This window comes from Diplotaxodon limnothrissa, linkage group LG10 (genome assembly GCF_057381915.1).
Source record: "Diplotaxodon limnothrissa isolate DT_005_m linkage group LG10, D_limnothrissa_male_GT1.1, whole genome shotgun sequence".
NCBI classification, from domain to species: Eukaryota; Metazoa; Chordata; class Actinopteri; order Cichliformes; family Cichlidae; genus Diplotaxodon; species Diplotaxodon limnothrissa.
Genome location: NC_140605.1, coordinates 4171074 through 4193647, shown reverse-complemented (window position 1 = coordinate 4193647; position 22574 = coordinate 4171074). Strand labels below are relative to the sequence as shown.

The 22574-nt window shown below is 42.8% G+C and overlaps 1 protein-coding gene across 2 annotated transcripts; it reads left to right on the top strand.

Annotated features, from left to right (window-relative positions):
- Window positions 1-1555: 1555 nt before the first annotated feature.
- On the top strand, window positions 1556-21857 carry LOC146623759 (RNA-binding protein Nova-1-like). 2 transcript variants are annotated; one of them, XM_085363344.1, is made up of 4 exons: window positions 1556-1736; window positions 8530-8673; window positions 20299-20465; window positions 20838-21857. In XM_085363344.1, exons 1-4 carry the CDS (start codon window positions 1556-1558, stop codon window positions 21855-21857), a joined length of 1512 nt encoding a protein of 503 aa, XP_085219470.1. The 2 variants fall into 2 exon arrangements, with proteins under 2 accessions (XP_085219470.1, XP_085219469.1); XM_085363343.1 differs by having other exon boundaries at window positions 1559-1736; window positions 20748-21857.
- The last annotated feature ends 717 nt before the right edge of the window (window positions 21858-22574 follow it).

Genomic DNA, 22574 nt, shown 5'->3' with positions numbered 1-22574 from the left:
CTGGAGTCAGAGGTGTCACTGTTTTGAGTGACAGATGTCCTAAACATAGTTTGTTAGCCAGGCCTCAACTCAGCCAGCTGGAGTCAGTGTTGGTTCCTTTTGGAGCATTTCTGATGGAATTTCTTCCACATGTCGTTTATTTCGTCTTTCTCCCTTCACAGCAGATGGCCGTCCCTCCCTGAGCTGGTTTGAAACCTGAGAGGTTTCTTCCTGTTAAAAGGAAGTTTTTCCTTCCCACTGTCGCCAAAGTGCTTGCTCATATGGGGTCATATAATTGTTGGGGTTTTCTCTGTATGTGTTATTGTAGGGTCTACCTTTTATATGAAGAGCCTTGAGGCGACTGCTGTTGTAATTTGGCGCTGTATAAAAAACACTGAATTGAATTGGAATTACCTTTAGAGTGATACTATGTGATAGAGAGGTTTTTGATCAGATTAGTAGGAAAAAGATTTTATAAGTCAGCTTATTATGCAAATATTTGGGTTTTATGGTCGTAGCTTGTTAACTAAACTTTAGTTAAGCATTAGGCTTAACTTAGCATATCCACCCTCTCACCCAAATATGGCCACTTTTGGCTACAGAACTGAGGAAGTCTGTCCTCAGTGAAAATCATTATAACTTGTTTAATTTAAAAAGAATGAACAAACTCAAACAAAAATGGTTTAGCGTATTTCATTCTGATATGTTTACCTTTTTTTCCCCCATGAACTCTTTCATTTAAAACATCCTGGAAACAATTCTTTCAAAAGTTACCTTCATTTCCATGTTTATTCCCCCCCCCCCCCCCTTTTTTTTTTCTTTTTTTTTTAAATGTTTCACTTTGTATGAATGTCTTATTGCAAAGATAGATTTCCAAATCGGCTTAAGCTTCACTCAAAAGAAAACCAACCAACCAAACAAACCAAAAACAAAACCGGCAAACTGACCATAAGAAACCTGGACTAAATAAATAACTTCAGTGTTCACACAGATGGTGAAAGAAAAAAAAAAGGAATGCAGCAAATTCACATCAGTCTTAGCTGATCTGGTCCCGTGTCTTTTGGCCGGTCTGTGGCACTGTAGTCCTCTCTGGAGCCCTCAAACTATATTTCTCCCCTCTTGCACTACAAAGGCAACAATAACAACAGCTGCACTCATCGCACTGGACTTAAAACAGAAGTATGGCGTTAAGAGAAGTTAAGAAAGACGTTTTCCACCTCTGCGAAGCTGTTGCACTTGTCTTCTCTCGGAGTGTGGGGTTGCTTTTTTTATTTTAAGGCGCGGGTTGTTTTGCGCGTCAACAATAAGGAGCATGCTGTTGGAGCGACGGAGAGCGCATTAAAAGAGCGCATTTCACTCAATGGAATTCTTATATTTAGCTCCGTGAGGGACCAGCCAGACGAGCAGAGGAAAGAGGAAACCCTGATCCTGGTGTTTATCGTTTTGAGACCGCTTCGAGCCCCCCAAACTTGTCGTTCATATCACGGTGCACGGCTATGTGGTGATGAGGGCGCTGTGAGTGTGTGAGAAAGACGGGGGAATAGCGCAATTTTATCTACAGCTCCGGAGAGGAAAGATGATGATGGCCGGTGGTGGTGGTGGCGGAGCAGCCGTTGACCACAACGGGATATTCACAAATCCAAATCTCCACAGCCTGCAGCAGACCCATATGGACGCCGATAACCCAGACTCCCGCAAACGGCCGCTGGAAACTCCGGCTGAGGAGGCCGGCTGTACCAAACGCACCAACACTGGAGGTAAGAGAAAAGCAATAACCAGCAGCCCATCCACCTCTTCTTCGCAACGGCAAAGCACAGCCTTCAGTGTGATACCGAAGCCCCATATGAGCAGTTCTGGGCGGCATGTTGGCTTTAACATGCAGCACCTGTGCACTTGGCACTTTGAGATACCGAGTGTGTTTATGGCTGTTACTTCATACGCTGCATGCTCGAGCAGCCCGACTGAGTGAGCGGCCTCCTCATCTTAGGTCAGCTCAGAATTTGAACTCGGCAACCTTTCTACTCCACATCTGGAGCTTTTGCTGGCAAGTTGTCATTCAGTAGACAGCTGATGATTTGTGTGCACCTTATTTAACATAAAAGTTCTCCGAAGTCTCTGTTCATCAGAGTTTGTGTCTGTTGGAACATTAGGCACGGGTTTCCTGCAGAGGCTATAGACAAATCTGAGGAGGAGTGACAGAAATGTCATCACAGTCTTCAAACGTTACCCTGAATGTGAATCAGTACTGATGCCTGGGCCCTGAGTCATAGGATCTGCAAAGCACTCACCTTTACCTTTGACCAGTACAAATATGACAAGTATGTGAGCCAAACTTTTAGCAGCGCACTGGAAAGGAAGCTGCTCTTTGATCTTGGACACTTTAGTGTTGATTTGTGAGCCTTTTAAAACAAGTGGAGAAACAACAGAGCCTATTATTGTGTTGGTGATTTGTGAGATTGGAGCATCATAATCCTGATTTATGCTGAGTTGGAGTTTTCTGATTTTTTTATTTTCTTTTTTGTGCTTTTAAGGTGAAATGAGCAAAAAAGCCAACAGATGAAACTCATACCACCCTGTAGGGTTTGTGCTCATCAGCACTTGCAGGCCCAATTCCTAGTAAACCCAGGTTATTTATAGGGTGTGCGCTGAGCCAGAACTCAGCATCTGTTTGGAATTGTTTTAGCCTCATGATGTCTGACATACCACCTTCTAGCTTGCCTCTGTATAATGATAAAAGAACAACTGTAAAACACTAGAACACTAATTGAAAGCATGTAAGTGCTTGAGAAGCAGAGCTGGGTGCTGTAGTCCAGAATCGTGCATGAGAATCTATGCATTAAATTGAAGGCAAACGTCATTTTAAATGGGGGAATGGTGAGGTGCAGGAGAAGGGTACTACAGAAATACTGCAGTGCTATTTGAACAAATTGATCCTGATTTGTTTTTGTGGAGGAGTGTGGAGCGCTCATGCTTTATTATTTGTCAGTAAGATGCTGGAGTGCAGCAGTGAGGATGGTTGATTCCAGCTCCTGTACATCTTATTCCAGCTCGTGATTGTTCTGGTCTGCAACTCACAGGGACCACTTATTCGAGAACTTGTTGTTAATTAGACGTCTGCAGAGAACGAGCAGTTTCTTCGCCATATGTCACTGAAATTCTTTTTGTCTTTGTGTCCCTGACAGCCCAGCACTCAGTGATGGCAGCATTATATCCCATTTCCAACAGTACAAGTGCATCTTTGCTGCACTTCACTGAACCCCAGAAATGTAATTTCAGCAAGATACGCAAGGACCATCGAGCTACCAGACAGTATTTTAGAACACATCCAACCACCATATGTCATCCATTAGCACCCCTAAAACCACTGTAGAAAAGAGAAGTCACGCAGCGTTCCTGCTTCTAGGAGAGTTTTCACCATTTAGCTGCGGCACAGAGACATTGCCGCATTGTTCCCATCCTGGTGGTGTGAATTGAAATTTTGAACATTTGGGTAGATTCTAAAAAAAATATATATAAATCACTACACCGACAGCTCAGGTTTTTTAGTGCTGGGTTTTGTATGATGGCATCAGACAGTGTTTTACCAGCCCCACTCTGTGTTCATTTCTGCATCACGCCTCCATCGTATTTTCAGAAAACGCAGCCGCACAATTAATCGTGTGCTGATGAACGTCTAACTCTGAAGAGGCTGTCTTGTTGTCTCAGGGGTGATTCAGATGACTTCCTGAAAGAGATTGTATCAGTGTGGAGAATACCTGATTGCTTTATCAAGGAAAACAAAGTGAAAATCCCATTTGTAATCATTAGCGTCTCATCCCCAAACCTCCTCTTATTTTGAAAAAAACGGTGGACAGATAATTCACATAGCAAATTATAATGAGTGTGCATAAATAAATGTGAAGGTTGAAGAACTTTATGAGCTTACTGTAGCATGTCCAGCTTTGAAGAAAAGATGTATGTTTGGTCTGTGGTCAGCGATGAAATGGTGTTTCCCTTTAAAATCTAAAGGATGCGCTGCTATGCATGCTAAAAAGCCCCTGGCAACTTAAGGCTAATTCAATTTACAACCAGTGTAGTAACATTTGCAGTTTAGTTAGCCAACCTGAGTATAGTCAAGCAGCACCTCTATATGGCCGCCTTGCAGCATATACTGCCTTTATACTGAAATCCCAGCAAACGTGTGAACTGCGTTTTATAATAATAAAAGCATCCAAAGCAATAAGGCTGAGTTTAACAGTTTCACTGAAACATAGTCGCGTATCCTTGCTTACCTGAAATGCACATTCAGATGTTTGTAACGGCCTATACAAAACAGCTGTTTCATAAATATCCCCCCTCTGCTTTATGTAACATTTTTTGATGTCACCTCCTGTTTCATCTCATATGATCTGCATGCATCGCATGTAACAATGCAAACCCCCAGCCTTTCTGTTAGCAGTAGGGCTAGACAGCCTGATAATCTTCAATCATGCTTGTAATCACCAAGCCCTTGACTACGTCTGATATTGATCATGCTATTCCTACCGAACCGATCATTAACATGACTGGCAGTTACAACAAAGAGAAGGAAGCCGTGCTCTTTCAAAGCCGATCCCCTGGTTGTGCATTAAGAGTTGTGGACACTGAATGAGGAAAAACACTGCTCCTCTTTTATCAGCGTTGCTCTTCTGTCCTTAAAGTGGACATCTTTTATTCGTTCCTCTTTCTAATTACCCACACTCTGAGCCCATGTTGCTGCCAAGCATGTGCCTTCCAAAAAGGTTGTGTGGCTCAGGGATTAGGTATGATCTCGTAATGTTGCTAATGGAAAGGTTGGCAGTGGAATGTGAGCTATTTTTCTTTTTTTAATTTTTTGGTGGGAAGGACACAGGTGCCCTTGCAGAGCGATGTGACGTGAGCGGACTGTGAATTTGCCAGGTGGCAGTTAAAGAGAGAATGAGAGAGCGATAGAAATGAAGACAGAGAAAAGCAGAGAGAGATAGACCATTAGGAGGGAGTGGAGTCTACAGGGGAACTGTGTCTATATACCAGAGCATCTCTCAGTGAATGAGACTGCTAGAATTTTCTGGAAGGCATTCCCTCCAAAGCCAAATGGGCCACGATGCTCAGGTTTGATTTGTGGATGAAAGTCATCAGAAAGCCAGGAAAAAGGCTGCTTTTTTAACAGTTTCCCTGGAAATCACCATAAAATGAACCTGCCACCCTCAGGTCCACACACAGACACTGACATGCTCACGCTGCAGTTTTTACACACATTTACGCTCGCTTGAGATACCTCTCGGTGTAAGATTTATAGTCGTAGTGATTGGCTTCATCACCCCCCTCCACCATTCTGCGGCACTGCCATTTGCAATGGTTGATGAGCCCCTCCGCCCTCTCAAACATGGCCGTCTAAGGGATTGGGGGTGGGGAAAAGGAGAGGAGGAGGGTGGGTGGCGTAAGGCACGCCGTCTCAGATCACTCCTCCTCCACCTCCTTCATCATCTGCTTATGTTCTCCATACACCTCTTCAGCCACTATTGAAGGTCACTCCACATGCTTCTGTGCTCAGCGCTGAAACCCGCTCCCTCCGCCACTTCACCTTTGTCACTTTCCACTAAAAAAAGTGAGTGAATGGACTGCCATACTTTATAGTGCTGCGTCAAAAGAGGCGGAGTAGGGGAGAAAATTCAATTTTTTGGGACCGGCATCAGGGGGTGGGGATATGACGTGCTGGAGGAAGCAGGCTACCCATTGGCCGAGCGAGGCGTCAGTCCTGCGTGCTGCTGCAGACAGACAGGCCACTCGATGAATATGGATGAGAGCAGTGAAAAGGGTGATGCGGCAGGGAAGACCCCCCCCTTCAAACCGATGCAGGCTTGAACAATGCGTGCCGTCTTTCACTGAAAACACCGAGAGCCTGCATTAGCATTTTCTTGGACAATTGAGGCTCTGGCCAGCTGCAAGCATGGCTCGGATGCTGCGGTGAAATCTCTTTTTCTGCACCCACTGATGAATTAGACCTCGGTGAAAAAGGTCGACTGGCCGCATTCCTCAACACTACCATTGCACCTATGCCTAGGCTAATGTTAAGATCCCATTTAGAGATTGTGTCCCGGCATTGATGGCGATCTGACAGAGGACTTGAGAAGCAGCAGATCTCAGAATGGGTAAGCCTCAAACTCTTTTTGTCTGACTTGTTGAATTGATCCATCGTGCTAGACTACATGCAATTTTACACACCGAGAGCTCGTTTGTTCATTATTGCTCATTTGAGTTCCGTCGTCCTTGCTGGCTGTCAGGAGCAGGTTAGTCCATTGAAATGCAGAATGGGTACTTGGAGGGGTAGTGAGAAGGAGGGAGTACGGTCACAAGGCATTTCCTTCTGACCCACCCCCCTCCAGTGACTTAACTAAACACATTTGGCTCAAAGTCCACGTCTCCAAGCCATCCTTCCAGCACTGGAAGCAGGGGTCTGAACTAACACCCCACTGGCTCAGCTTCCCAATGTGCCCCACTGCTCCCGTTCCCTGGCGGATTGCAGCAACAGATTGCCATGTTTACTCTACCACATGACGCCATTAAAACCTGTTACTGTGATCTCAGACACTAGGACAGAATTAATTATTGACTAATGACAGCAAACGTGGCTGTAAGGGCGATGGAGGGAATCTTAGTGGCTTCCTCCCCTGCTGGGTTTACTCTGGCTGAAGATGAGCAGAAAGTTACGCAGTGGGTTTGGGCTTGTCTGTCAACAACAGGTCGTTGGATGTTTAGATCCTGCAATCAGCATCACTCAAATGAATTTCTTTGTGTGGCTACGGTAGCCAATATTCGTGATAGGGTGATGGAGGGCTGAAAAGCTTTACAGCGACCATGTCAGTCATGAATCACGCTTATTTGTTCTCCAAGGTCATTTTATTGTTGCTCATTGTGAGAGAAGCAGGGGTGATTAGAGTGAGTTTTGCAAATCGTCCTTTTGTTCTGAGAAGACCAACGTATTGACCAGCACCACGAGCTGTTCATCACGTTCATATGTGTCATTTCATATTAATGTAGCAGTCCTGTGAATTTGGACAGCTCACACGAGTATGGACAATTAGGTGAAATTAACCATCATGGCATGGCAATCATGTGCATTTGTCAGAGCTGTTGGTTTTGGGTGATGTGCACCACAACAAGCCTGTGTCTGAATGAAACATGAGGGGCATATTAATGCAATAAGAAGAAGTAACGTGTAGGCTGTGAAATCCCTTCATGTCACAGTGCCATGTTCATTCACATCTGATTCTAATGAGGGCATGACTGAGGCAACAGGTTGGTCCACCTCAATCCATCCATCCACCGTGCCGGTCAAGCTCCAACATTCGATACCCTCGGCTTGACACGGGACGCAGCGATGTGGTGACAGACGCCGTGGCTTTGCCGTCAAAAAGCGATCTTGTCTCTGTGCTTGAAAATGCATCAGAAATTTCTTCAGACAAATGTGGACAGTGCCTTTTTACATCTCTGCCCGCTCCAGTGACGTCACCCTTGAGGCAGCTGAAAAAGGATCGAACATGATGTCATTGCATCCAGATCAGCGTGCAAGGCAGATTATGTATCAGTGCTTTGGTATACTAAGTACGCACCTGTATCAAGTGTTTACTATGACGTCATTGGTATAATATCAGTAATTCAGTGGGTAAACCCAGCTGCCACGCATCTATAAATACAGCATATTTGATGCATTGTTGGCAGGTTCTTTTATTACATTTGGGCTCAATATGTGGCTGATTTGCTTTTTACTAGATTACACACTCAATATGATCGGGGCTTTCTTGGAAGGACACTTTGCCCACTTTGGGGTTGATTAATTCTTAATTGCCACTGTAGGAAAATGAAGTTCCCAAGCTAAAAGGCAAACGCGGGTTTGAAATTCTTCGAACTGACGTTCTGTCACTCACTGACTGCTACAAGCAAATGTAAGCCACAGAAGCCCCTTCCAAAATGGAGGAGATTTAGACCATCTTGGCAGTATACCCTTTGAGCAAATCTGTGGGATTGGTTCCCATATGTTCTCCACGCGTCTTCTAATTACAAAGGCTCACTCTGTACTGGCATCCATGAACTGTATGGATAATGAGTTTGTGTTTTTTACAAGATACATTTTCAGATTCAGACTGAACTGCTCCTTCTACTTTCCTGTTGTTCACGTGTGAGAAATGATTAGTAACACTGGGTTTGGCTTTGAATTCAGTCAGAGGTTGCAAAAACTCCTTGAAAATAGATAAATTTAGACCTCTGCAAACTGGAAAGGAGGTCATCATTTACTCTACAAGAAATCTGGGACAGGACACAGAACATGATCTCTGATAGAATGTGAATGTACTGAAAGCTACAAAGACTCAAAAGACAAAATCTACTTCTAGATCTTTCCAGAGTAATACAGGAACTTGGTTATAATTTTTATGTGAAAGCTATTTTTTCTTACTCTAGTCTTTTTTTTATGGTAACAGTTTGGTGTATACAAAAATTGCAGAGATGCTTTATAAGATGTGACCCTTTCCCGTTTTGTGTCTCTCTCCCCAGAGGAGGGTGAGTACTTCCTGAAGGTGCTGATCCCCAGCTATGCAGCCGGCTCTATAATTGGCAAGGGCGGCCAGACCATCGTACAACTGCAGAAAGAGACGGGTGCCACCATTAAGCTGTCCAAATCCAAAGACTTCTACCCAGGTAAGAATGAGCACTCTGTAATTAAGATTGATGATCACAAAGGCTCATATACACGAGTCGTCTGACTCATCACCCGGCCAAAGGAGCGACGTCGTAGTGGAAGACTGATTTTGATATTTCCTCTTCATTTGGCTTTGCAGGAATAATTGCACTACATTTTAATCACGCAGTAATCATGAACTCTTTGAACTTATTATCCTTTTGTCCTTGAGAGACTAAACATGCATGGAGATGTTACAGTGGCAGACAATTCCAGACTTTCTTTGAATTTATAAAATTACTTTTTCACATTTTCCTGCTGACAGCGATGTTGGAAATAAAAACAAGAAATGTGTGCTGGCAGTGACGGGGCTATGACACAGGGCTGAGCGATACGGGGGAAAAAATACATCTCGTTATCTTTAGGACTGAATGGTGATACATGATATGCGTTTGATATATGGTACAAGTGCAAATATGCGTGCTCTGTTAACAACAACAAAAAAGAAATTGTAAAAGTCATTTTTAATACTTTTGTTTTTCCACCAATGCTGCTGCAATTTTTAAGAAACCGTTTTGTAAAATCATTTTCCATATTTCTTCTTGATATTCAAAATCTACCAGGTCACCAGCAGCTCATATGATTAGGGTTTGTTGAATGCTGACTCCTTTCTATAGATAATCTGCTTATTTGAACACCCAAGAGGAAAAAGATTTTAACAAACAACCCGCAGTGCCAAAATGATTTTATAAGACTTTGTTAACGTCTGCAAATATTGGAATATTTGCTTATTTAGCATGTGGCAAAAACACAAATCAAACATAACCCTAGCTTGATTGCAGGTGACTTAATGGATGTTTAGAGGATATATTTTTAATTGTCTAAACTGTTTTCACTCAGTCAGGCACGGCTCTGTTTCTTTTAAGTGGGGCTGTATGAGATTCTGGTGCACAGTCAGTGTGTCGATGGCAGGGGCATGGACTCGAACAGGAGCTAAATCTTTGCTACAGATACTGCTTTAGTCTATTAATAGAATCAATAACAGTTTCAGTGTATGTCTAGAAAAGCTTCACAGTTTTACCTACTGTCAGCTGCTTTCCATGAAGAGGTTAAGGTTAGATGCATAAAACATGGGAGTTGATTGTTTGCTGTTGTCTCACCTTGTGTGACTTCGGTGTTTTAAATGGTTCGTTTGTATCCAAATGCATGAAAAACACAAGTCACACCAGCAGCCCCTGTTTTCTGTGAGGTAAGAATAGTTATTTATTCTTCAGCGATGTCCACTGGCTACTAGCTTCTTGTTTTTGTTCACATTAACCCACGGCATCAAACTTTGAGTTATTTCTTATTGTCGGAGCGGCGCTGTGTGTGTGTCCCTGATTGCTACAGGAGAACTTTGTCAGTGAAGTTAAAGCAAAGAGATACTGAAGAGGGCAGTGAGACGAGAGCTTTACTGTAGAAAACGTTTTATGTAATGTAACATAAAATCTCTAATATTGTCCCATACAGGCAGATTTTAAAAGTCTCGGGTGTCCCCAGAATAAAATTCAAATATCAGCCCAACATACTACACAGATGGTCGTTTTTTTTTAGTCTTTTTTTTTAAAATAGCTGTTTCAGTTTCTGTAGACTCAAATTGTACTGGAACAGCTGCTGCACCTGTCCGTTTCAGGAAGATGTCTGTGAATGACAGAGAGGAGCAGACAATAGGAGCAGTGCAGTCGGTTAGTAGACGACATGGCTGCCGATACAATCCTGAATAAAAACTGTCCACGGCTTCTTTCTCTCTGAACGATAACTTAACATGTAAATAGAGCCACATTCTTAGCGCAGTCTTTTTCTTGTATGTGAATAAGTAGCTTGTCAGATAGTGTTACAGTTACAAAAATCCAGATTTTAGCAGTGCAGAGCAGCACGTCTGTGTCTTGAGTGTGTTAGGTTCCGGGCCACATTTGATTCAATATTTCATAGTAGTTAAGAAAAAAAATGTGGCCATGAAAGTAGACTTTGAAAGTAGACTGACGCACATAAAGTACCATCACAGATAGTAACACACACTCACTAGTTCACTATTTGTTGTAAATTGTTCCTTAAACTTTGTACAGGTCAGGGTCTTCCTTCATCATTTCATTTTCCCTAGAGCGCTAACCTGTGTGCATACAGTCAAAGCTAATAATTACATTAAACACGCAAGCCACATTAGACCCATGAATCAACAACGGGATTGTCGTGGTCCACTGGAGACAGGTGTTCAGGTGATGGGAAAACATGAAAGTGTCTACTTATTGGCTATTTTAATTTTCATTACTTTATTTGCTGTCACAGATCCTCAAATCTCGGGGTCAAGCCCCAGATGCCACACATGACTCTGTGGCTTATCTCATGCTATACTTAAAAATGTATCAGAAATCTTTTCATATAAACACGGACAGTATTGCATGTAGGGCCTTTGGGTTTGTGCTACGTAAGTACAATTTTGCTTTCAGCAGCATCTGGTTGCTTTAACCAGCTAGAATGGCTTCAGGTCCTGGTATAACAAAAACACAAGCCCCCAAAACACTGTAAGTACACCCTACAGTTAAACTGATAGTGATCTTTGTTGATAAAAATTTGCTTTGTTGCATATCTAGCCAATCCCTGTTAGCAGCAGGCTATGATCCTCCACTTTCACTGACCTCAGAAAAAGTAAAGAGTGAGTGGGCAGGACTATGAACGAATTTTAGCTCAGCTGCTATTGGTTACTTAATCTCTTTATAGAAAAAAAGAGAAGATTCTTATTGGCTTGTAACACTGGAAGGTGGTTTGTTGCCAGGGTCCCAGACGAATGCTGACATTAGATGATTTTAAACTTCAGAAATCTTATAACACCATAAAAACTCATTCTCATGACATTTAACCTTTTTAAAATATCGATATCTCGCCCAGCTCTATTATTGCAGGGAACAAAAGTCCCGTTGCTGGGAGGTGAACCAGGTTCAAGAAATGCCAAGCTTTCTCGTATTCAGCGCGGTTACATAGCTAGCAGGTTGCGCATTTATTTGTTATATGTATTTATATCATTGCAATACATCAACTGTCTCACACTTCTGGAAAAATTATGCAGGGCTGCCATCTTGTTCGCCTCCTCTGAAATGCAAGTGCAAATGCTGTGCTGCAGAGGAGATGCATCCAAAGCATTAGCTGTGTTGGAGGGTGTCACTCAGACCAGGAGACGGATGTCCGTGCAGCTCACTGACCCCTATCATACGGAGGTCAAAGCTGAACCATCTTATCCTCCAAACACAAAACGCCTGAGTTGTAGAGGAGTCTGGCTGTTTGTCCTTCATACCTCAGAGGACACTTCAACCTGCTGAAAAATAACAGGTGCTTAGCGTCTTGCTGCTCATTAGGTCCAGATGTTTTCTGTGATATCTGATGCAAGCAAATAATCCCTGTGTAGGAGTGTACTTTTAGTTTAGATGTATTGAAGAGCAAATTACCTCTTTTGATGGGAAATGTAGGTGTGTAGATTTGTGAGAAAGTCTCCAGATGTGTTCACATTGGACTTACAGACAGTTCTCAAATTGCTTTTAGCAGCTGCTACATGCTATCCTCAAATTTTTTTTTGGAAGTTTTGAACACTGAACACTTTGTATTAGGTTATTTGCTTGGTGACAGCAGGATCATCCCAAGGTTCCTTTAATTTAACTACACGGTATCGTTTGAATGTGGCCTGTTCCTTTGGGACCTGGATGTGATATACAGACCCTGTGCACGAGAAAATGCTAACTTCCTGGTTTGAGACCGGATGTGGGGTTGTACATTTCCGGTAGCTTTACTTTGCGGTCAATCGCTACTGCGAAGATATACTCCAAAATCATGTCCAAAACTCGGAAACGGAAAGATCGCGTTAAGTTACAAAGAGCAGAAGGTGGGAACACTCACCACTGTTGTGTCATAAAAAAATCTAATGATCAATTTTGACATTTAAAGAGTTTAGATCGATCAGTTGTTTACATCACTCAACACAAGCAGAACTGCATTACTGCAGCAGAAGACACATCGTCCACATTCAGAAGCACATCTCTGTATAGTGACTGGTCTTATGATTTAAACAGGCAAATGTTCAGCATTCAAACTACAGGTGAAGAATAGTCAAACCAGATGTTTCCCCGTTATGTCGATATCAGCTAGTCAAGTACACACCTACACAGCATGTTAACAAACCGTGAAAAAAAGCCACACAAAAAATGAACGAATGCTGGTAACGGTTTCTATACATTAGTATGTACGAAGGGTATGTTGTGATTTGCCTTCAAAATTACAGTGGTCCCTCGCTATAACGCGGTTCACCTTTCACCTCGCTGTTTCGCGGATTTTTTAGTGCAAGTTTGCATGCTTATTTTCACGTCACATTGTGTCCTGCGTCCTGATCGCTGCAGACGATCTCCTCCGTGACGTCTCTCCTGTACAGTACAGAATCGCTGCATCAATCGTTAGCAGTGTGACTCTGAAGTGCAGTGCTGTATATCCACGATGTCCACGAAACGTTTTGCACCGTCAAAAAATAAAGTTGTCTACTTGATTTCACCCATCGCTGGTTATTTTTAGAACACAACACCCGCGATAAACGAGGGACCGCTGTTTACAGATACTGAGAAATATAACATTTGAATCCATTTTCTCTTTTGCTCTGAGGCGCGGGGGAAAAAAATATCGACAAGTCGATGAACATCATTTACAGATATATTGGGTAAATGCCCAAGACATCTATAGAAATGTAAATCGCCGCTTGATTTATTCATTTGCTTAACTTGTTTTGGACCGTAAACAAGGCGCGAATAGGACACCGGAAACAAAGCTCCCCACAGGAGTTTCCGCACCGGAAGTAGCATATGCTAACGTGCACATAGTCTATTGGATGTACTGGACTGCGGCAAAGAATTACTGAACGCTGGGGGAGAGGAGAATGAGGATGTGTTGGGAAATATTTTTCCACCGTGTTTCTGTTAACCACGGTGAGAGGATACATGTTTGGAGGGCATGGCTTGAAATTCTCAACAAAGGAGGCCAGCCATTTTGAGGGAATGGATTACAGCTACTACTCAAGCACTGGAACAAATGAAAGGAGTGATATGTATATCCTTATTTCCCGCTTGGTCTCTGGATGTGCTCATAGGCCACCACCTGCTCTGCCCATCCCCCTACTCATCATCGTGTTGAGTGAGAAGAAGAGTTCAGGGAGAGGGAGCTGGCAAGAATTTGATTGGGTGGTTGTTCTGGCCCACACAAGTCAAATTAGGACTGCTACTGTACAACAGTTGAGAGCGCTGCTTTATGAAGTAGCCTGTGGAGACTAAACGATGCTGATTTAATTCTTCTGGATTCCTAAACTTACGTGCCACATCTGTGTGACCTTCAGTGATGAATCTGCTGCATTTTGGGTTAGCGTAGCATGCTAATGCCATTGCACACAGTTCACACCATCGTTGCTCACCCACCAGCAGACTGAGCTCGCTCACAACGCTCAAAATTGCATCCTAAAGAAACCAGTGCAGCCATTTTCTTTTGCAGTTTTCTCTGTAGTGGTTTTCACCCTCCCCACATCACCCACCCATCAGTGGACAGCTTCAAACTGTGAATTCAGTAGTCTTGGAGGGGATCTGTACAACCGGGCCCTGCTGCGGCCGACTGTGATGGATGACCGGAGATAGTGAAGGGAGTGGATGATGCATGATTGTATGTGAGCGTGGGGACAGCAGGGCAGGCCCAGAAATAGCCTATTTCAATCTCTCTCTGTGGACTTGACCCCTCCCAGCTGCACCCGAGCTTCTCCAGCACGCGCCAAGTTTCCCCTTCCCTCCTCTCCACACACTGTTTTGTTCAGATTTGGTTCCTGGTAGTCAGGAGAGTTCGGGCCAGATACCATGACATAATTCTTTAGCTAAACTTTAGTTTGCGTGCTCACTTTTTAACACATGAATGCTGACTCTTTAATGACCTGCCAGCCTCATCTGAGATGTTCCTTGATTGTATTACTGAAGCCTGTATAAATGCTGTACACTATGCATTAAGCACATATACATCTCTGCTTGCACCTTCTTTTACACACACACACACACACACACACACACACACACACACACACACACACACACACACAAGCAGCTGCAAAGAGACCCGTGGGAGTTTGGGATTTGAACATAAACTTAGAGCCAGATTTCAACCCTTTACTTTGTGCAGTTGGCCTTCAGCCAGCATCTTAATTTGTACAGCACAGAACAGATGAGGTTGTCGTGACGTCGCTGAAGTATGTTTTTCATTGTCTAATCATAAAGAAATCATGACATCATGCTGGAAACCACCACTATTCCACAGAGTATAAGATGAGGTCTTTTCTTCAAAGAAGAGCAGAAAAAGAAACTGTGTTAAAGTAAACTTTCTGTTTTACTATCTATGTGCATCACATACTCATGCACCCATATGGACAGTGTCACTATAGGTGAGGATTTCAAACTGATTAAAACTGGAACTTTTCCCAGGTTTATGGCTGTGCCTCCAGTGACTCATAATTGTGTGCTATTGTGTCTGTGCTGTTCTACTTTCTGGTGCTAATATGATGCAGAGAGCAAGATGACCTGAGCTGCACGTACAATACAGGATGTATCATTGCATTAAAAAAAACAACACAATCACTGCTGTTCTTGGTGATTGACAAAGGTCAGCTGATTAAAAGGACACCAGTTTTACACTCAGAGGTCAGTTTACTACAGACCCCCACCCCCCTGTTGGGTTTTGTCGAGGGAAAAAGAGCTGTGTGTAAATTTGCACACATGGCTTAATAAACCGTGAATAGAAATTTCCATGCACAGAGTTGCAGTCTGCACACAGATTTACAAATGACGTTGTCCTTCACAGGACTTCTGTGCAAGCCTCAAACTGAAAGGTTGGTTTTGGAATGAAGAGTAAAGTAAATATAATGTTACACCATGAAAGCTGTGAAATGCCCCGTGCAAAACTAATACTAAATGTTATAACTTAGTATTAAACCCAACGAAATAGACATTTTTAATCAATGTCAGTCAGTGCAGCGCTGGTTCCAAACTGGTTCTGTCTTTTGAGTAACACCCTACATTACAGCAGTGGTTTAACAATTAAAAATTATGTAGCACTACAAGCAGCAGTTAAGGTAATGGATGCATACAATCTGCCTCTCTATGTCAACCACTGCAGAATTTATTTTTTGTTGTAGCCCCTCCCATACCCACTAGTCACTGGTTCGAAGCTTGGGCCCTCCAGGTTTTTTGGCACCAGTCTTTTTTTTTTCCTGGGTGGAAGTATGTGGAACTGGCCGTGGATTGGAGACTGGTACAACTGAAGGATCTTGTTATATTGTAAGGTCAGGTATTGTTAGACCTCGACTTGGCTGTAACACACTACCTTTTGTGCTACATTAGCAGTTGGTCTAGTCACTTGTTAGTGACCTTATTTATTTGACAGTACGCTGAAAGGTAATTTCTTTTTGAACCTCCATCTGAGGTTCTGCTACCTGCAAATACTTTATTTCTTAACTTTTGTACTTTTATTTTTTGAGTCATAAATGTCATGTAGCATAAAACTATTATTCTCATTTTCAGCTTGGATTCTATTAGAATAATTTGCATAATGTACAGTTTGAACAAAAAACATGAAAACAAACTCTCCCTTTAAGGTAGTGGTTCATAAACAGTGTGGGCACCACTGGTTTGGTGGGGAACTGCTGGAGATATGCAGTAAAACTAAGGCAAATGAATGTGATCTGTTTAGGGAACAAGAGTTTTCTGTTGTTATCTACTAACCTCAATTTCAGTAAAAGACAACTTGATCCTTTTTAAATAATTGAGAAGACATTTTCAGTGTTAGGTGTTTAAAAAAAATGCCACTGCTTTAAGCCAGCTTCCTCCTGATTAGCTTTCCATTGCAAACAAAAGGGTGGGGCAGCAGGTGTGTGGGGTTCCTGTTCTCACAGCTAGTGTTGATATGACCATATTTGGAATAGCTGCTCTTCATGAAATCAGACAGAATCTTTTTCTTACAGAAATCCCATTAGTGCCGACAGTGAGAAAGAGGGACTACTTGTCTCATAGTGTCCTAGAACCCAGTGCATTGGTGTCTAATTTAGTGGCTTATTTTGTTGTGCTGGATGTGTTTACTGTGTTTTTTAAAAGATTGACAGTGGGATTGGCTGAAACTTTTGGTCAGGCAAAAATGGAATATTTGTGGATATCAATGGCGGATTACAAAAAGATCCCCGCATTTAAAATCAGTGTTTACATTTTGGAGAGGCATGCCATGTTGCAACAACATGGCATGAATATATTCAGAATGGAGCTTTCCAACAAAGAATTTTCGGCTCAATTTGTAGTGTGAATAATTACTTGGAAAATCTGCTGATGTGATGACAGTAATTATGGGTGATATTTTTTGTGTGGCAGGCAAAGAGTCTAAATAAATCAGGCAAACGATTTGGACCGGCTAATGCAGATGTGTATTTTCTGTCAACTAGAGAGAAACTTTGAAACTTTCTTACTTTAGGATGGAGATAGAAGACCTAAGTCACTGGTCTCGTGGGGAAAGCTGAAGACTGAGATGTTTGATCTCAGGGGCACTGACACATTTCTCTCTGTTGCTGCCGGTCTTACTCTGTGACTCGAGTGGAGCTTTTCTTACAACACTGTCATCTGATGCACACAATCGAGGATGTGAAAAGGGTGGGGGGGAAAATTCAGATAGTTTCACATCCTCTGTATAGTGACTCATTAGTGACAAAAGTTATAGTAACACATCATGAGATGTGCTCTTAGCAAAAACAACCGTATTGATACGGGAGCAGAATTGTCAGTCTGTGAAAACCTTTGCAGAAGCAGAGACGTTTAACTGATAACTACTGTAGCAAGCAAAGCAGAAGGACCTCTTCAGCATTTAATGCAGAAACAACAAAGACTCGGGGCAACGTATCTTCTAAGGATGCGTTACATCACTTAAGATGGCCTAGTTTATGGGGCTTTTTCAAGGAATGAGGTTGCTCAGTCTAAAAAATTATAGTAAGTCAGGCTAAGGTGAATTTATTGAAGTCGCAGTTCTGTGTGGGTGTGATTCAATTTTGCAAACAGACTGGTTCCTGGGATTTTGTCCTTGTTGTTCGTATCCTGACTGCATATTAAAGTTCAATTCATACACAAGAATTAATCTTTTTACCATTTCCTCCAGCATACTTGCTATTAATAAACGTGATAGAGAAATGGAAGCAATTAGGCTTAATAGGGAATAACACCCACTGTTCAGTCACAGATTCATTTTCTAATGGCTGGGCTTTTCCCCCAATGCAGCATATATCTAGAAAGTATTGTGTGTTTTATATAATGAATGATATCCATTATCATTATGAAATATTGCTAATAGTGTTCTGTGATACATGTGCTGACATAAGAGTCTGCAGCCAGTGAAGCACTTGCACGCACAAGCTGCAGTCTGTCACTTTGTTATTTCATGAAGGACAGGCAGGTGCAGCAAAACACTAAGAGATGCCAAATGAGCTTTTGTTGCCACTGGTGCTAATATACTATAACTGTGTGAAAAAGTATGGTGGGAGTTAAAAGAGTAAGAGTACAATGATTGTGAAATTTAGCTTATTCCTGTTTTTGTGTGTGGAGAACAAAAACAACAAAAATCTTCATTAGACATAAGTAGGGCTGCAGGGTGCAATTTATGTGACGAGTGTGTGCGTTACCGCTAGGTTAACACTGTACTTATTAGCATCTTGAGCTTAATTCTTGCTGTTTTAAACAGAAAGTGTAACATATTCTGATTTTTCTCCACTTACATGAGTGAGCAGGCTTGTTTTAGGTTTAGCTGCTGTTGCTGACAGATGCAGATGGCAGTGAAGTTGTAAAAAGCATCTGCTTGTTATAAAACTTTTATTCAACCCAAAATGTTTAAATATACTAGTTTTGATATGTTCAGAATGGAAGCTTAAAGCTTGGAAGATTACATTTGGTGGGATATGATAAATGGAGTTGTACTTGCATAGTGCTTTTCTACTCCAATTGAGCCCTCATATTTTTCTTTACCACTTTTCCCTCCAGTGACACAGTACCTTTATTCTATGCTTAAGTGCTTTGCCTAACTGTCAAACACACATTCATGATCTGTTAGACGTGTCGGGGGAAACTCGGAGTTCAACATGTTGCCCAAGTGTACTTTGACGTGCAGACTGGAGGATCCAAGGATCAAATCACCAATCTTCTGATTAGCAGACAACCTGCTCTACCTTCTGAGCAACAGTCGCCTCATTTGACAGACATGGTAACTTAATGTTTTTAGATATGACTTGTTGGTTGATGAGCTGTGATATGGAAACTGCTGCACACTTTATCTGCCTTTTGGACTTCTGTCAAAATCCAGACACACCTGTGATTTCATTGACATGGTGTCAGTTAGTTTGGAGCTGACTCAAGAGTAGAATTTCAGTCAATCTCTGGATGGGTTAAGTGATTGCCTTTCTCCTGATGAGAATAACACTGTCAACTGTCTGACCAATAAGAATTTAGTTGGATGAGATGATATCAACAATCCAGTCGATTCTGAGACGTAAATTAACTCTGATGTGACGTGGGCTGATATAGGTGGTTGATCGATGTATACACACCTAATAAAATGTAAAAGGACCAGTCTCCAGCCGTTTCATTTATTGTTCTGCTTACATGATGCAATACTGAATGTCTGTTATCAGGAACCCAAAAGAAACAAAGGAAATAAAGTCTAGTGCAGTACATGTGAACTTTTGTCCAATTAGATTTTCTTGATATGCTTGGACTGACCTATTGACTGTCTAAATACATTATTTGACATGTCTGTGGCATGAAGCTGATAACATGTGACATATTTTCACTAAGTATTTCCTAAATTGCTGCAGGACAGATGCAGATATATGTATAAAATATTGAAATTTAATTAAAGATGGAAATGCCAACAATGAGGCTCTTCAGCTGTTCTTATCATTGGTCATGTTGCTTTCATTGTTTACTCAAATGTAATCCGTGTGTCACGCCGGCAAAGGAAATCGAGAGACATTTCAATTTCAGCCAGAAAACAGAAAAGCAGAGCAGGAAGCTTGATACAAAAGGAAGAGTGTTTTAAAAATCGTGCAAGCGAGTATAAAGGACTCACTGTTGCATCACCTGTTTCCATGGCTCAGCCCCTTTACCATGGCAACAGAATGCCGGTTGGGTCATCAATGTGGGTGTAGAAAAAAGTCCAGAGGAAGGACAACTGTGTGTTTAGTCTATTAGAGCTGCAAGGCAAGGACAAGCTGAGTGTTACAGCACTGAAAGTATTACATCATTCAAGAGGAATCCTTCTCCCCCCCCATGGCTTGCTAACCAAGCATGGCTCAGTCTTTCAGCTGTTTCTCTATTGATTGGATAAATGGAGGAAGCGAGCAATAGCTTAGTAATTGGGTGTCTTTGTGATATGTCAAAGAGCAGTCTTCATTGCCAAGACATCTTAACATAAATGTAGATTTTAGTTCAGTCCAAATCCCTTAAATCTGCTTGCCAAGTACCCGCTCAGAGCACGTTAGAGTAACCATTCTGCTGTGTTTGTCCTATCCTGCTCCCTCGTAACAGGAACAACAGAACGAGTCTGTCTGATACAGGGTACGGTCGAAGCCCTCAATGGTGTCCACAACTTCATTGCGGAGAAAGTTCGCGAGATGCCCCAGAGCGCCCAGAAACCAGAACCAGTCAGCATACTGCAGCCACAGACCACAGTCAACCCTGACCGAGTCAAACAGGTGAGATCCTAGGCAGTTAGTGGGGTCATCAGGGTGTGCATTCACTGTGTGATAGTAACACTTCATTTCCACAACACCTCGTTTATTAGTTGTGAGTAATAGTTGTGCTCTGGGCCATGACCCACAGTCTGGTAGGGTCAGGAAAATGTGAGGGTATATGGTTATTTTTACCTCCAGTTTTTCATAGCTAGACAGAGCCGTGTGGCAGCTGCAGCTTAAACCCCTGGGATTAACAAATCGCTGAGTAAAGCGGGGGCTGGTATAGTACTCTGACTCACTGAGAGACATCCCTCTTTCTGTCAGCCATTTGAGGCATGGTATATTCCTCATGTTATCTTTTATTGCTACCAAAGTGTTTCTGTTTCTCTACAGGCTAAATTGATTGTGCCCAATAGCACAGCTGGGCTGATCATTGGCAAGGGTGGAGCCACAGTGAAAGCGGTGATGGAGCAGTCAGGGGCTTGGGTGCAGCTCTCACAGAAACCAGAAGGCATCAACCTGCAGGAGCGAGTAGTAACCATCAGCGGGGAGCCCGAACAGAACCGAAAGGCCGTGGAAATCATAGTGCAGAAAATTCAGGAGGACCCTCAGAGCAGCAGCTGCCTCAACATAAGTTACTCCAATGTTTCAGGCCCAGTTGCCAATTCCAACCCCACTGGCTCCCCCTATGCTAATACAGGCGAAGTGCTGCCCAATGCAGCTGCAGCGGCTGCCACTGCCTCTAGCCTTCTGGGTCAGGCCGGATTGACAGGAATGGGCGCCTTCCCTGCCGCCATGTCCAGCTTATCCGGTAATGATCTGCTGGCCATCACCTCAGCTCTCAACACACTGGCCAGCTACGGCTACAACACTAACACCCTCGGCCTGGGCCTCAACCCAGCAGCTGCTTCAGGGGTCCTTGCTGCAGTAGCAGCTAGTGCTAACCCGGCTGCTGCTGCTGCAGCTAACCTTCTGGCCTCCTATGCTAGCGATGCCTCCAGCAGTGCGGGCCACCCTGCTACAGGTCTCGGTGGGTTTTCCTTGGGGTCTCTAGCAGCTGCTACTGGGGCTTCCAACGGTTACCTAAATGCTTCATCCCCACTGATGGCCTCCTCCCTATTGGCAACAGAGAAGCTGGCAGATGGTGCCAAGGACGTGGTTGAGATTGCTGTGCCCGAGAATCTGGTGGGTGCCATCTTAGGGAAAGGAGGGAAAACGCTGGTAGAGTACCAGGAGCTAACGGGAGCCCGCATCCAGATCTCCAAAAAAGGAGAGTTCATTCCTGGTACTCGGAACCGTAAAGTTACCATAACAGGGTCGCCAGCCGCTACGCAAGCAGCACAGTATCTGATCAGCCAGCGGATCACCTACGAGCAGGGCGTGCGCGCTACCAACCCACAAAAAGTGGGCTAAAAGGAAAAAGAAGAGGAAAGAAGGAAAGGATGAAGACAGAGATAGAAGGGAATTGAGAGAGAGTCATAATGGATAAGGAAGAAAAGAAACGTCCAAATATCTGTTCAATATTTCAGTATCAAATGAGAGAATCACAAAGGAGGAGGTGGGGGAGACAACCAAGATAAGTGTGTGTGATATGTGAATGTGTTTTTAGGACTGACGTCCTGATGTTTTTTAAAAGTTTGTGTCGAGTCCTTTTGATGATGGTGATCAGAGTAAGCTGAACTGGTCCACTGCCAAGCTGCAGATTCAAGGGTGAGGCCAAAGGGTTTCACCCTCCTCCAAAACCTCATAGCTTTTATTTTATTTCTTGTGTTTGGTTTTGTTGGTTTTAATTTCATTGCAAACCTCGGCTCCCGGTGAGTTGAGTGTGTCAGATGAAGTTCCAGCCAGCTAATAGAGCTGTTTTACAAACCTTGCTTGTTGTATACAATGCAGAAGGCATTGTGAACAGGGGTGTGGTTTTATGACACGCACCTGAGGTCATCTCAGTTTATGGGGAAGCAATCTGAGAATAATTTCTAAAAAAAAAAACAAAAAAAACATCTTTGTTGACATATGTTCAATTCTGGCTCATATCATAATTGAAGTTTCTAAATCTGGGTATTTTATATTTTCATCCTTTATTTATTGACATGGTCTCATTCAAACACAAATAGATTATTTAAACCTGTG